The 13,319-nt window shown below is 53.7% G+C and overlaps 1 protein-coding gene across 2 annotated transcripts in view; it reads left to right on the top strand.

The window, feature by feature from the left end:
* Window positions 1–217: 217 nt before the first annotated feature.
* The window catches only part of SEC14L2 (SEC14 like lipid binding 2), a 47,801-nt gene continuing 34,699 nt past the window's right edge, over window positions 218–13,319 (top strand). Inside the window, exons 1-3 of one of the 2 annotated variants that reach the window (XM_026660455.2) lie at window positions 445–529; window positions 3,761–3,935; window positions 8,152–8,227. In XM_026660455.2, coding sequence (XP_026516240.1) covers window positions 3,897–3,935; window positions 8,152–8,227 — 115 coding nt within the window. In that variant the 5' untranslated portion in view covers window positions 445–529; window positions 3,761–3,896. Of the gene's footprint in view, window positions 530–3,760; window positions 3,936–8,151; window positions 8,228–13,319 lie in introns of both variants that reach the window. The other variant, XM_026660454.2, reaches the window with a different exon arrangement.

Genomic DNA, 13,319 nt, shown 5'->3' with positions numbered 1-13,319 from the left:
AAACTTGGCATCAAAATCTCCTATCTCTTCTCAGTGCAAACACACTCCTGCAGGGACCATCAAAGCTTTCGGCAGCGGCTGTGCCCAGGCAGGACAGGGTTAGTGACCGAGAGGGCAAACTGGGCAACGGAGCAAGAGTCCAAGGCCAGAGGCACAAGTTACCGTCTATTATCACAGGTCGTCAAGGGGCAAGGGCCGTACCAGACAGTGCCAGCCACGCACGGGGGCGGCTGCTCCCTGCCCAACACCTCTGCCACAGCACTCTGGCTACAATGCCCTGTCCTTCCAGCAAAACTGGTCCTGCCTGGCCTCCTACATGCTTCCTGCGTGTCTGAAACCCATCAGGGCTGCCAGGGAGCAGTCCCCTTTAAGAGGTGGAGCTTGCAGCCTGGCACAGGAAGATCAAGTCTGGAATGAACTGCCTTGGTCGGAGGAGGTTGCAGACAGAAGCCAGCTGGTCAACACAGAGGAGACCATGAGTGGCAGGGTGGGAGATCTGAGCCCCAAGCAGGCAGAGGCGTTAGCCAAGGTGAGATCTAGCAACAGTCCCTATTCTTCAGCAATTCTGATTACTTCCTCCACACCTCCTCCAGTGGGGGAAGGGCGGTCTGGAGGGGGTGTTAATTTTCTCCCCGAGCATTGTGCCTTTGAGATGCTGGGATCCTGCAGTGATGCGGACTGTATAAGCACCTAGATAGAAGCAGGGATCTTAGAGGGGTGCAAGGGACTGGGAGAAAGCGCATCTGTGCCCCCAGGCTGACCGGGAGGCAGTTTACCTGACCTCACCCGCAGGCTGTAAATGAGATTTCAAATCTCCCTGCACCCAGCTTTCCGCAGGACTAGGGTGACCAGATGTCCCATTTTTAAAGGGACAGTCCCGTTTTTTGGGACTTTTTCTTATATAGGCACCTATTACCCCCCACCCCCTGTCCTGTTTTTTCACAGTTGCTATCTAGTAACCCTACACAGGACCATCCTGCGAGGAGATTTCTCCCGCTCCTCAGCACCCAGCACTGTGGGACTCGGGTGCCCGGAGCAGCCCAGGCAGGCTCCAGGAGCTGACTCACACAGGAGCCTGTTTGGGGAGTGAGTGCCAGTCCCAGCCGTGATTAGCACAGAAAGCGTTGGCAGAGGCATCGGCTCATGGGAGCGTGATCATGCTGGGTTTCTGGGGGCTGCTGAGCCTCTAATGAGCTCCCTCTAGACTGCAGAAGGGGCAGCGGAAGCTCTCAGGATGACTAGGAATAGGACCCCCCCACACCCTCCGTACCCTGAGATGTGTCATTAGGAAATGGGACACTGCTGGGTCCTGGAGGTGACAGAGCTGGCACCTCCACTGGGGCATGTGGTTGCCTGGCGACTAGCGGAAGGGACTGGACACAAGGGAGTATTCATGGCCTGTGTCTGGTGGAAAAGCCTCAGGGCCGCAGGCTGATTACTCGGCAATTGTTCCTTAAGCAGCTTCTGAATGAAAGGTGACTGAGTGCACAGCTGCGGGGTCCTCGCTGCACAAAGCACCACTACCCTGTTCTCCTGCAGGGAGAGGCTGGGAGCTGCCCCACAGGCCCCACCATTCCTGCAGTGCCAATTCCTCCCTGGACAGGAGTAGCTGGGCCTTTGCATAGTGAAGCCTAACGTCTTGTTCCCTGCAGCTCCTGGAGAGAAGGGTTTGGACTGGAGTAGCTCTGAGCCCCTCCACAGCCAGTGCTCCTGCCCCATCTCATAGTGCCTCTTGCAAGGCCAGACGGGAAGAAATGGTTTAACTCACATGGTTGCTTCTTTGCCCCTCTTTGTTCCTCTCCTTGTAAACCTTGAACTTTTCCTGCCTCTAGTGAGCTTTCACCCCCCTTCCCATCTTCCTCTCCCTTGCCCTTCTGCATGCATTTGCTCTTTCCTATTCTCTGTCCCAACGTGCACCTGTGGGGGCCTTTTATGAAACTGCTCTTCCTTTGATGCTAACTCAGACGCATCTGTGCTGAACTTAGGAAGGGGAGAGAGGGCTGAGGGGGATGTTAAAGGAAAAGGCCCCTGTTCTGCTATCCAGCATTGTTGGATCCATACTTACATACAACCCCCCACCAGTATTACAAATACTTGGGAAGTTTGAGCATTGCTGGTGGCAGCCACTGGCTCAGAGCTCCCTTTATGGAGCAAGGGAGTTTTCTCAGCTGGGCTGAGAGAACCTCTTCCCCAGTGTGTTCAGAGGGAAGAGCTGTCAGCTTTGAATGCGCGTTTATCAGTCTGGGGGAGCAAAACGTGGCTTTGTCATACAGCACATGCTTCAGTGTATGTACAGGCAGGTAGGGGCAGGGATCTGTGCATGTAGGCAAACTGCACCCACCCCCAATGAGCTCCGGCTAGCCCCCTTCCTGCAGACCCTTGAGCCAGGTGTGCAGCGTGAGCCGGAAGTTCCACCACAGGTGTAAATGGGGAAGGGAATTTTGGTAGCATTTTTACATGCACTGGGCATAGGTGCTAATGACGGCACAAGGTGGTGGAGAACCAGCCCCCACTGCATTTGAAGAGCACGTGTGCTATAGGGGTTTAAACCTGTTCCTCTAAGGAATAAAGAACAGCCTTGTAGGTAAGGTGTGCCAGTGGGTCCTGGGAGATTTGGAGTCTGTTTGCAGCTCTACCTGCATGGACTTTGGCAAGTCACTTAACCTCTGTGCCTCAGTTTCCCCAGCTATAAAATAGGGACAATTCTATTTTCCTACTTCTCTGGGGAAGCCATGAGTGTTAATTAGTGCTTGGGGAGCCTTAGCAGCCCTAGAAGTGCCGTGTGCGATCAACAATTCTATTTTGCATTCTTCTCATCAGTTGGTTTTCATGACTTCTCCTGTCAGTTTCAATGGAACTTTCAAGTTAAAATAAAAAGAAAGCGAGAGATGCTGGCTGGCAGGGAAACCTCTTCCCCCATCCCACTTCCTGGCATTCAAGGGAGAGGGAGGCTGTGGGTTAAGAGTGGGACATCCTAGGAGCTCTCTGTGGTGTGTTTGTGTGGGAGTGAGGGAGGGATTGCAGCTAATCATCATGTACAAGTCCAGGTCCTTCTATCTGTCTAGAAAGTAAACCAGTCCAAGTGACAGTAACTTAGGGCTGGTCTATACTTAGCCGCTAGTTCGGCGGCTGGAAATCGAACTTCCTGGTTCGAGTTATCGCGTCTGGTCTGGACGCGATAAATCGAACCAGGAAGTGCTCGCCGTCGACTGCGGTACTCCAGCTCAACGAGAGGAGTACCGCGGAGTCGACGGGGGAGCCTGCCTGCCGCGTGTGGACCGCGTCTGAACCGCGGTAAGTTCGAAGTAAGGTATGTCGACTTCAGCCACGTTATTCACGTAGCTGAAGTTGCGTTCCTTACTTCGACTTGGGGGGTTAGTGTAGACCAGGCCTTAGTGTAGAACTACATTCATAGCTCTCCTAAAGATCATCTGAAAGTCACCTCGAAACAGCATTCAAAAGTGGCTGCCTTCCCCATTGAAATCTGCATTCATCAGAGGAAGTCTCAGCTCCACAGATTTCTGGTTTCTGGTGTTAGACCCGGGAGCCTGATTCTTGCACCTTGCATGGCCATTGACTCCTGTGCAAAGTTTCTGGGCAGCACTTCACACACACCCTTTTTGCACAGGTGTCAGCGATCTCACAAGGGGCAGGGCAGGGGAGAATCCGATTGCACACTGATTTATTTCTGGATGCAGTTCAGTTGGTTTTGATGATCTGTTGCATCATTCCAAACAACGATACGTGTCTTCCTTTAAAGGATCATGGAACATGGGTCCCAGGATCCCAGCTCAGTAGCAACTAAGAGTCATTGTTGTCTAACAGCCGCGCAGGGCCCTCTGTGAAATGCATCGGTGTCCACATGAAACCCAGAATGATTCAGCCTCAGCAGAGATATGAAAGACTGCCTGGCCACAGTTGCCAACTTTCACATGGTAAATAAGCACCCTGACTTTCACAATAAGCCAAAAATCAAGCTAATGCCATTTCAAAACAAACCCAAAACAAGCCAATCCCTAAGAACCCCAACACTCGATGTGACTAGATCCCCCCGGCGTGCAGTCTGGGACTTTGGTGGGCCCACTGTGCACCCCTGACTCTCTCTCCCCCCCCTTGCCCCTGCTTGCCCGCCCCTGTTTGCTGGGACCCGATCAAAAAATAGAAGCAACAAGCTACAAGCCAAAAACTAGCCAACAAGCAACTCACAAGCCAATTAAGCCAAAAACAAGCCCAATTTCTGTGTTTTTTTCCATGGGTTTGGCATGTCTGTGCCTGGCCCAGTGACTGAATCCTCCCTCACACCAAGAGGTGAATTCCTGGCACATTGGCATAGTAGTGAGGGGGAAGGGGGCAGTTTATCCTGTCGCTGGCTGTTTGACCTCTTCTGTGGCTAAATGTAGGGCCTGCAGGGTTGTCAAGCCAATACCTTGCGCTACTGCTTACAATTGATTTTAAATGTGTAGACACAAAAACTTCAAACAAACCAAGACCCCAAAAGACAGGCTGGGGATGTCCAAGTCTCTCCCTTTGAGGTGAAGCTGGAACCTGCCATGTGCCATGTCAGGGGCAATTTGGAGACTGCTCTGCCTTTTTGACTCGGGTTGTAGCAGGACAGAGGAGTTGCTAGCCTGGAACAGACCCGAGGTCCCTCTAGTTCAGTGTCCTGGCTCTGGCAGTGGCCAGCATCAGATACTTCAGAGGCAGACATCAAAACCCTTCCATAAGGGACAATAATGCCACATTTTCCAAAGTTGCCTCCCAGACTGTGGGCGGTGAGAGATCTGAGGCCAAATTTCCAGGGATGCTGGGGGCCCAAAGCTCCCTTGGTTTCAAATTAGGTTGGCGGTGCTCAGCACTTGGAAAATCATGTCTCAAATCAGCACCCAAAATCAGGGATGGTCTCGAAAATGTGGACCTTAAGAATAACAAGCCCATTGGGGACCATTTCTAGCCACAGATTTATGGGTGTGGGTTATACCTTGGAGCAGGAAGGTTGATCTCCTTTACACATTTTTATTCTTTCCGATCATCACTATAAACACCTTACACTTCTTTCAAAACCCTATCAAACTGTTTACCTCACCCGTGTCTTGTGGCAGCGAGCTCCAGAGATGAATTAGACATTTAAAGTGTTTCCACCTATCAGTTTTAGCTGTGATGCCTTTTAATGTCTTGCGAGGTCCCCTTGTTTTTATATTATAAGAGGCAAACTGGGACGAGATTAGTGAGGATGGAGGGGGTATTTTAGATGGACAGTCGAATTAGAGAGAGATGGATTTTAAGCACTGGGAAGGTTGGGGAAGTTTTGCCAACTGAGGAGTGTTATATTCTCTGCAGAGGGTCTGATCTGATGCATAGTTGCACATAATTTAAATCTCTATTGTGCAATATCTTTGGTTCAAGGAATCAGAGCTGGGGCACAGCATTAATTGACAACAGATCTTTGGAAATTCTCCTCTCCTGCTTCCCGGAGCTACTGCTGGGCTTTCATCTTATCCTCCCTTCGCACTGCTCCTCCGTGGTGCTGTTCTCAAGGCAAAGGAATTAATCCCAGATTTAATTACACCTAATTTCAGACCACAATAATCTAACCAGCCCCATTAAGAAGGGAAGGGAAGGACTTAGAGTGCTCTGCCCCTCTGAGATTTATGCTATTCATTGCCCTGGTGCAGCCGTGGCTGACCCTGGTGTGTGTCCTGGGAAGGGGGGGGGATCAGCTGACCTGCAGGCTCAGGCTTAACTCACACATCTGTTATTTGGGACTGATTCCTCCCCTGCCCTTTGCACCCCCATGTTGGGTTTGCCATTGACCCAAGGGCACCTGCTTGGGCTCCCCTGCTGCCTCTCAAACTGATGCCAATGTTGCGCTGCACAGCAGCCTGCAGGGGGTGCATGCATAGCGATTCCCAGCCATTAACCCCCCCGTTCTCCATATCTTGGGCAGGGGCCAGCTCTGTGATTCAGATGAGGATTGCCGGCCCAAGGAGAGAAATGCTGCCTCCAACACAAATTGCCCACATGCCGCTATCCACATGCCTTTGTGCCCTATGCTAGCACCTGAAGGTTCCCTTCAGGAATCCTAGAGACCCCTTTAGACCCCTAAAGATTGCTTTAATGCCTCCCCTTTTGGGAGGCTGAGATCAGGGCTACCCTGTAGCACTGACCCCCATTTCCCTTCCAGTTCAACTGTGCTGTTCCTCACTTGGCCAGAAGGAGCCACTGTTGAGCATGACAAGCATCCCCTCTCCCGGGGTGGGATGTGCTGCCCTGCCCTCAGCACTGCAAGGAATTAAACAGGCTCCAGCACCCCATCTGGCTCCCCTCACAGCCGAGTCCAGGGCTGAGCTGGTTAGTTAGCCAGGTGTAGGGAGGCCCCCAGTAGATTTCATGCTGTCTTTGGCCCCTCCAGGAAGCTCTGCCTGGGGTGGTTTGGGGAAGCGTTGCTCTGGACGGGGGAGTGTTGTGGTGACTGGCAGTCCAGCTAGGGCAGGAAGGCTTGATCCCAGAGGCGGCCCCGTGCACTCCCCCATGGACGGTCAGACCCTGGGTTAGGCTTATCTCACGGGGTCTGGTCTGGCTATGGAACCAAGCTCCCCATCTCCCCCCTGCCTGGGCTCTGTGCCAGCACTTCCCAAGGAGCACAGCGGGCTGAGTGACCAGTGGTCCTGCTTCTTCATTGCTCGCTTCCTGCTTGTGCCTTTAAACTGCCTTGGTTTCCCCCTATTCCCAGGGCAGTCTGGGCCTGGGCAGCCCCCAGTTTAAATTACAGGAGCCCCAGGGCTGAGGCCAAGCCCCCTTTTCCACCACATCTCTTATGCTGGCCAGGGAGTCCCCTTACGCAAGGGCTATTCCCAGGAGCAGTAACAACCCCGTTGCGCTGCCCAAGTGGCAGAAGTGTCACGGCACAAACAATCGCTGGGGAACGGTCCTTGATGAGCTGGCTCCTCACTGGCTCATGGCTTTGACAGTCAGGACCAAGGCCTTGATCTGGCAGTGGCAGCATGAAAACCAGAGCTGTGTGCCAAGCGTGATCGATGAAAGCACTGAAATGCCCTTGCAAATGAGAGACCCAAGCTGAAAGCAACTGGAGCCCCAGCCTGAACCCCAGGGCACTGAACCTCACGGGTGGGGATGGGTCACAGGACTGAAATATCAACTTGGGGGTGGGGGGTGCTGGGTGTCTAAAGGACATCAGCCCCACAGGCAATTGTACTGCGTAGGCTGCTGCGTGGCGTGGGGTGTAAGGAGCTGATGCCCCCTCGGAGTGATCCGTTAGAAAGGAGCAGCAGGGAAACACCCCACCAGCAAGATCTCCGGAGCTGCGGACAGGCCTGCTGGGGAGGTGGTGGAAGTGCCTCCCATGGGACCCTGCAGCTAGACTGGAGAGAGAACAACCCTGTTTCCAGCCCAGAGGGCTGGACTAGATGGGACCTAATGGGTCTCTTCCACCTCTACAGCGTCTTCCCTGAAACCCTGATCTCTAGGGGCAGGGGTACGTTGCCATGGTGAAGAGCTCCTCATTAGACAGCTCCTGCCCCCCCCTCCCCAAATTCCCCAATACTCCTTCTGTGCCTGCAGCCATCCTGGCCTGTGGTATAAGCGATGGCAGAAAGGGAGAGGGCCCTTCTCCCCCGCCCACAAGTCACTGCGGTCTGGGCATCTCCACTTGGGGCCCAAACATTGGGTGCAGGCCTTTTGCTGTTCTGCAGCCCCCAGCTCCGGGAGCGCAAAGCCCATGCAGGAAACACATCCTGCTGTAGACATGCTCAGCAGTCGCTTTGCCCTTCCGTCTTAGTGGTCGAGGGAAACAGGTCAGACTTGTGAGAGGCCTTGGGCAGATGGCAGGGCAGGCATGGGGCTGTCTGCGGCCTGGCAGCTGGGCACTTCCTGGGCAATTGCATGCAACGTACCCCTTGGGAGTCTACCTCCTCCTTGCCCCTGCCCTGACTGTGGGATCAACCTTGGGAGTCCCAGGGCCCAGCACCTGGGGATGAGGTGGGGCGGGTCATGGGGGCTGGGTGAGAAGTTCTGGCCTCTGCACTGAGACACTGAGCTTGTGGGCCCTGCGGGGCCCAGTTGGTGCCTCCAGCTTTGCTGATCCCGCACTGGGAAGTGCCCATGACGCTGTCCCTGCTCCTCTTCTCTCTGCAGTTCCGCGAGAACCTCCAGGACGTGCTGCTCTCCCTTCCCCATCATGACGACTACTTCCTCTTGCACTGGCTCAGAGGTAACAGGGGCTGGAGGAGGGAGGAGATGTGTTGTGGAGCCAAGCTAGCCCTAGTTGCCCCCCAGCACCCCGCCCCTTGAGCCAAGATCAGCCGCAGGCACTGAGCCACTGCTGGAGCTTTCTTCTTGTTCCCACTCCTGTGAGACAGGAAGAAAATGGATGGGCCTGAGTTTGCCTGGGGTGTTTTAGGTTTGCCCCATAGAGGGAGTGGGGGCGTGTCACCACTGAGCAGGGAAGGGTGGAAATGCCTCCTTGGGCACAAGAGGAGGGAATGGCTAGTGGGGGGAGATTCCCCTGCTGAGCTCCTGGGAGGAGGGGGAAGAAGAAATCCCTTAGCACCACTTTTGCTCTAGGATTCAGACCCCAGGCTCCAAGCAGCCCTGGGATATCGGGTTTATCTTTAAGCTGGTGGTTTCTCTCAGAGTCAGAGAACAATAGAGCAGTCTGACCCCCTGTGGGGGCGGTGGCAGAACAGGTAGGGCAGCCCAGGATTAGGGGCCCCACACACGTGGATGCAACACCTGCCAGTGTCTGGGTGCAATGGAAGATGGTTCAGGTGTGGGAACTGGATCGGGGGAGGGAGAAGCTGCTCTTTTGTCTGGGGCAGCTGCGGTTTTGGGTTACACACAATCCCTGTGAGCAGGCGCAGGGAGCTAGCCACATTTCTTGGTTGCATTAGCTGTGGCCTGAGCCAGCCCTGCAGCGGGGAACCCAGCTCTGTGAGAGGTCTGGGCCCTGGCCATGGCAGAGCCAGCCTGCTCTGTCTGGGGCATGAATGGGCTGACTTGGCTTGTGGGGGCACATGGCTTCCTGAGCACTCAGGCCTGAGTGTTTCCAGCCCCGCTGCTCCTCTCACATGGAGCCTGAGTCCTGGGGGGGATCCCCAGGTCTGATTCCCAGCTGGGGGCACCAGTGGGACACCCCACAGTTAGAGCCAAGCAGGGAACAAAGACTGACATCATCTGCAGGAAGCTGGGTGGGTTGGTACAGATCAGGCCGATCTCACAGGCCGATGAGGGGCCTTATCTTGGCAGGGGGTGGGGCAGTGAACTGTGAGCTCTGTTATCACAGAGAACTCCCTTCCTCCCATTTTCTCCTGCTATCTGTTTTGGAAAGTCCAAAATTCAGAGACTTGTCCAGCCCTGACCTGGGAGATTTCTATCCCCGTGCGGCTGGGCGGGCCCAGTGTGGCTGGTCCAGGCAATGCCAGATCCAGGGCAAGTCCCAGTACAAGGGGCTCTGTGGGTCCTGTCTGCTTGGCCTCAGTGTTAGGGGGAGGCTTCTAAAAGCACAGAGGGCTGGGGGTGCCTGCCTCTCCTTGACTGGCCCACCCACCCTTCCTACCTTTGCATAGCTCCCCCATAGGCTCTGACCTCCCAGGCTCTCACTGTAGCAAGCCCCAAAGAGGGGCCCTCCAAGATCAGGATCTTTCCACTTGGCCCCATGAAGCCAGGACCCTAAACACACCCACAAGGCTCTGAGATCACGCCTCTGGTCTAAGGGGGTGTGCGGTACCCCCAGCACCCACTGAGAGCAGGAGGGGCTGGGGGAATCAGTCTGTCCAAGCAGCGGGCTGCTTTTAGTTTATGGGTGGAGGGTTGTTCTGTAAGCACCCAGCTGCACAGCATGGGCCCAGGCAGCTTAGCCCCAAATTTACATTGTTCTGTCATTAAAGTACAGGGCTTTTTACAAACCTCCGTGTTGGGACCAGCATTATAACAAAAGGAACTCCTTCCCCTGCAGTGTCGGGGATCCACTTAGATGCCAGAGTAGGCCAACTGGCTTAGGACTCCTGCTTCCTATGCTAGAGGTCATGGGTTCAAATCCATCTGATGCCATGGGGTGGGGGAAGAAGAGTGCATGAATGGGGCAGTAACCTTAGATTAGGGTTACCATATTTCAACAATCAAAAAAGAGGACGGTGGGAGCCCCGCCCCCGCACCTCCCACTTCCCGCCCCCTGACTGCCCCCCTCAGAACTCCCAACCCCCCCCCGCTCCTTGTCCCCTGACTGCCTCCTCCTGAGACCCCCCCCATCCTATCTGCCCCCTAGGACCCTACCCCCCTACCTGTCTCCTGACTTTCCAAAACCTTATCCACACCCCCATCCCCTGACAGACCCCCGAGACTCCCACACCCCATCCAACCACTCCCCGCCCCCTGACAGACCCCCTCCCCAGAACTCCCGACCCATCTAAACCCCTCTGCTCCCTGTCCCCTGACTGCTCCGATCCCTCACCCCATCCCCGCCCCCTGACAGCCCCCCCAGAACTCCTGACCCATCCAACCCTCTCCCTGTCTCTTGACTGCCCTCTCCAGAACCCCCCTGCCCCTTCTCTGACCCCCTGGCCCCCTTACCGTGCCGCTCAGAACAGCGTGTCGGGCTCCACGCCGAGCCCGACACGCTGCCGCGCTCCCCCACGGAGCGCATAGCCCGGTCCCCACCCTCGCAGAGTGCTGCTGAGCGGCGCGCTGGGCAGCCGGGGGCGGGGAGGAGCTCCAGACTGCTGGAGGCCCGTTGCGAATGGCCGGCGATCTGCAAATGCAGGGAAGGGGATGGGGGGAGAGAGAGGAGAGGAGTGATCTGAAGCTGCAGGGGAGAGGAGGGGGGAAGCGGAGGAGGGGCTCTGGCTGCCGGAGCCCCGTGCGAGTGGCTCGATCTGGCTAGCTGCCCTGTCAGCCGTGCCGCGCTCTGCATGGGGGGGGGAAATCCGGACATTTACAAATTCCCCCCGGACGCTATTTTTAAACTCAAAAAGCCGGACATGTCCAGGAGAATCCGGACGAATGGTAACCCTACCTTAGATGGAAGCTGGTGTGTGTGAGGGCCCCCTCTCTGCCTGACCTGCAGCTGATCTGAGTCTGGTATAGCCCCAGCTCTTTCACTCAAGCTGCAGCAGCTCATGATTTTAGCTCAGGAGGTCACTGCTTCAGTGCCTATGGGCTGGCCAAGACTGCGTGGCTTTCACATAATGGTCCTTTTGGGTGGATCCACTTATGGGGTTGGGTCTTAACATGTGTATCTACAAAGCCGAGTAATCTGCAGTACTGGTTCCACACCCTGCAGCAGTGTGCCAATCCCATGTGTTAAACATAAATATTAAATTAAAAAAACCATAATTGCCTTTAAAATCACCAGACTTAATAAGCTTTCTGAGTAACTAGGTGGCTGAGGTAATATCTCACTGGACCAGCCTCTTTTGGTGAGGGACAAGCATTCAGGCTTCCACACAGCTCTTCTTTTGTGTAAGCTCAAAAGTGTCTCTCTCCCACCAACAGACGTTGGTCTAACAAAAGATATTCCCTCATCCCCTTTGGCTCTCCAGTATCCTGGGACCAGCACATCTGCACCACCACTGCATCCAATCAACTTTCTGTTTCTTTTGTTTGCCGTCTGCTTTCAGTACCTTTAGGGCAGGGGTTCTCAAACTGGGGGTTGGGACCCCTCAGGGGGTCACGAGGTTATTACATGGGGGGGTCGCGAGCTGTCAGCCTCCACCCCAAACCCCGCTTTGCCTCCAGCATTTATAATGGTGTTAAATATATTAAAAAGTATTTTTAATTTATAAGGGGGGTTGCACTCAGACGCTTGCTATTTGAAAGGGGTCACCAGTACAAAAGTTTGAGAACTTTAGGGGACATTGGGGTCTTTAGCTTTAGCTTTAGGGGACATTGGGGTCTGAGTGTCAGGCTATTCTCCACAAACCCAAGGACCAGAAACTTACTTAGGTGTGATTCTCACCTAATCACTTGACTTTGGAGGCTGGGACTTGCCGAAAAGACACCGAATGTCATGAGCTCAGGGATAAAGTCCTGACAGTTGGGGACACTGCCCCAGCAAACACTGCAGGGCTTGGGAGATAGCTGCAGTGCTTTTTCTAGGGCAGGTTTCAGAATAGCAGCCGTGTTAGTCTGTATCCGCAAAAAGAACAGGAGTACTTGTGGCACCTTAGAGACTAACAAATTTATTAGAGCATAAGCTTTCGTGGGCTACAACCCACTTCTTCGGATGCATATAGAGTGAAACATATATTGAGGAGATATATATACACACATACAGAGAGCATGAACAGGTGGGAGTTGTCTTACCAACTCTGAGAGGCCAATTAAGTAAGAGGGGGGAAAAAAAAAAAACGTTTGAAGTGATAATCAAGATAGCCAAGTACAGACAGTTTGATAAGAAGCAAGTGTGAGAATACTTACAAGGGGAGATAGATTCAATGTTTGTAATGGCTCAGCCATTCCCAATCCCTATTTAACCCTGAGTTGATTGTGTCTAGTTTGCATATCAATTCCAGCTCAGCAGTCTCTCGTTGGAGTCTGTTTTTGAAGTTTTTCTGTTTTAAGATAGCCACCCGCAGGTCTGTCATAGAATGGCCAGACAGGTTAAAGTGTTCTCCCACTGGTTTTTGAGTATTATGATTCCTGATGTCAGATTTGTGTCCATTAATTCTTTTGCGTAGAGACTGTCCGGTTTGGCCAATGTACATGGCAGAGGGGCATTGCTGGCACATGATGGCATATATCACATTGGTAGATGTGCAGGTGAACGAGCCCCTGATGGTATGGCTGATGTGATTAGGCCCTATGATGGTGTCACTTGAATAGATATGTGAACAGAGTTGGCATCGGGCTTTGTTACAAGGATAGGTTCCTGGGTCAGTGTTTTTGTTCAGTGATGTGTGGTTGCTGGTGAGTATTTGCTTTAGGTTGGGGGGTTGTCTGTAAGCGAGGACAGGTCTGTCTCCCAAGATCTGTGAGAGTAAAGGATCATCTTTCAGGATAGGTTGTAGATCTCTGATGATGCGCTGGAGAGGTTTTAGTTGGGGGCTGAAGGTGACAGCTAGTGGTGTTCTGTTATTTTCTTTGTTGGGCCTGTCTTGTAGGAGGTGACTTCTGGGTACTCGTCTGGCTCTGTCAATCTGTTTTTTCACTTCAGCAGGTGGGTATTGTAGTTTTAAGAATGCTTGATAGAGATCTTGTAGGTGCTTGTCTCTATCTGAGGGATTGGAGCAAATGCGGTTATATCTTAGAGCTTGGCTGTAGACAATGGATCGTGTGGTGTGTCCTGGATGGAAGCTGGAGGCATGTAG

Source organism: Terrapene carolina, unplaced genomic scaffold (genome assembly GCF_002925995.2).
Source record: "Terrapene carolina triunguis isolate 2854851 unplaced genomic scaffold, T_m_triunguis-2.0 Scaffold782, whole genome shotgun sequence".
Taxonomy (NCBI): domain Eukaryota; kingdom Metazoa; phylum Chordata; order Testudines; family Emydidae; genus Terrapene; species Terrapene triunguis.
The sequence above is the reverse complement of the archived record's forward strand: the minus strand, read 5'-3'. Positions and strand labels throughout refer to the sequence as shown.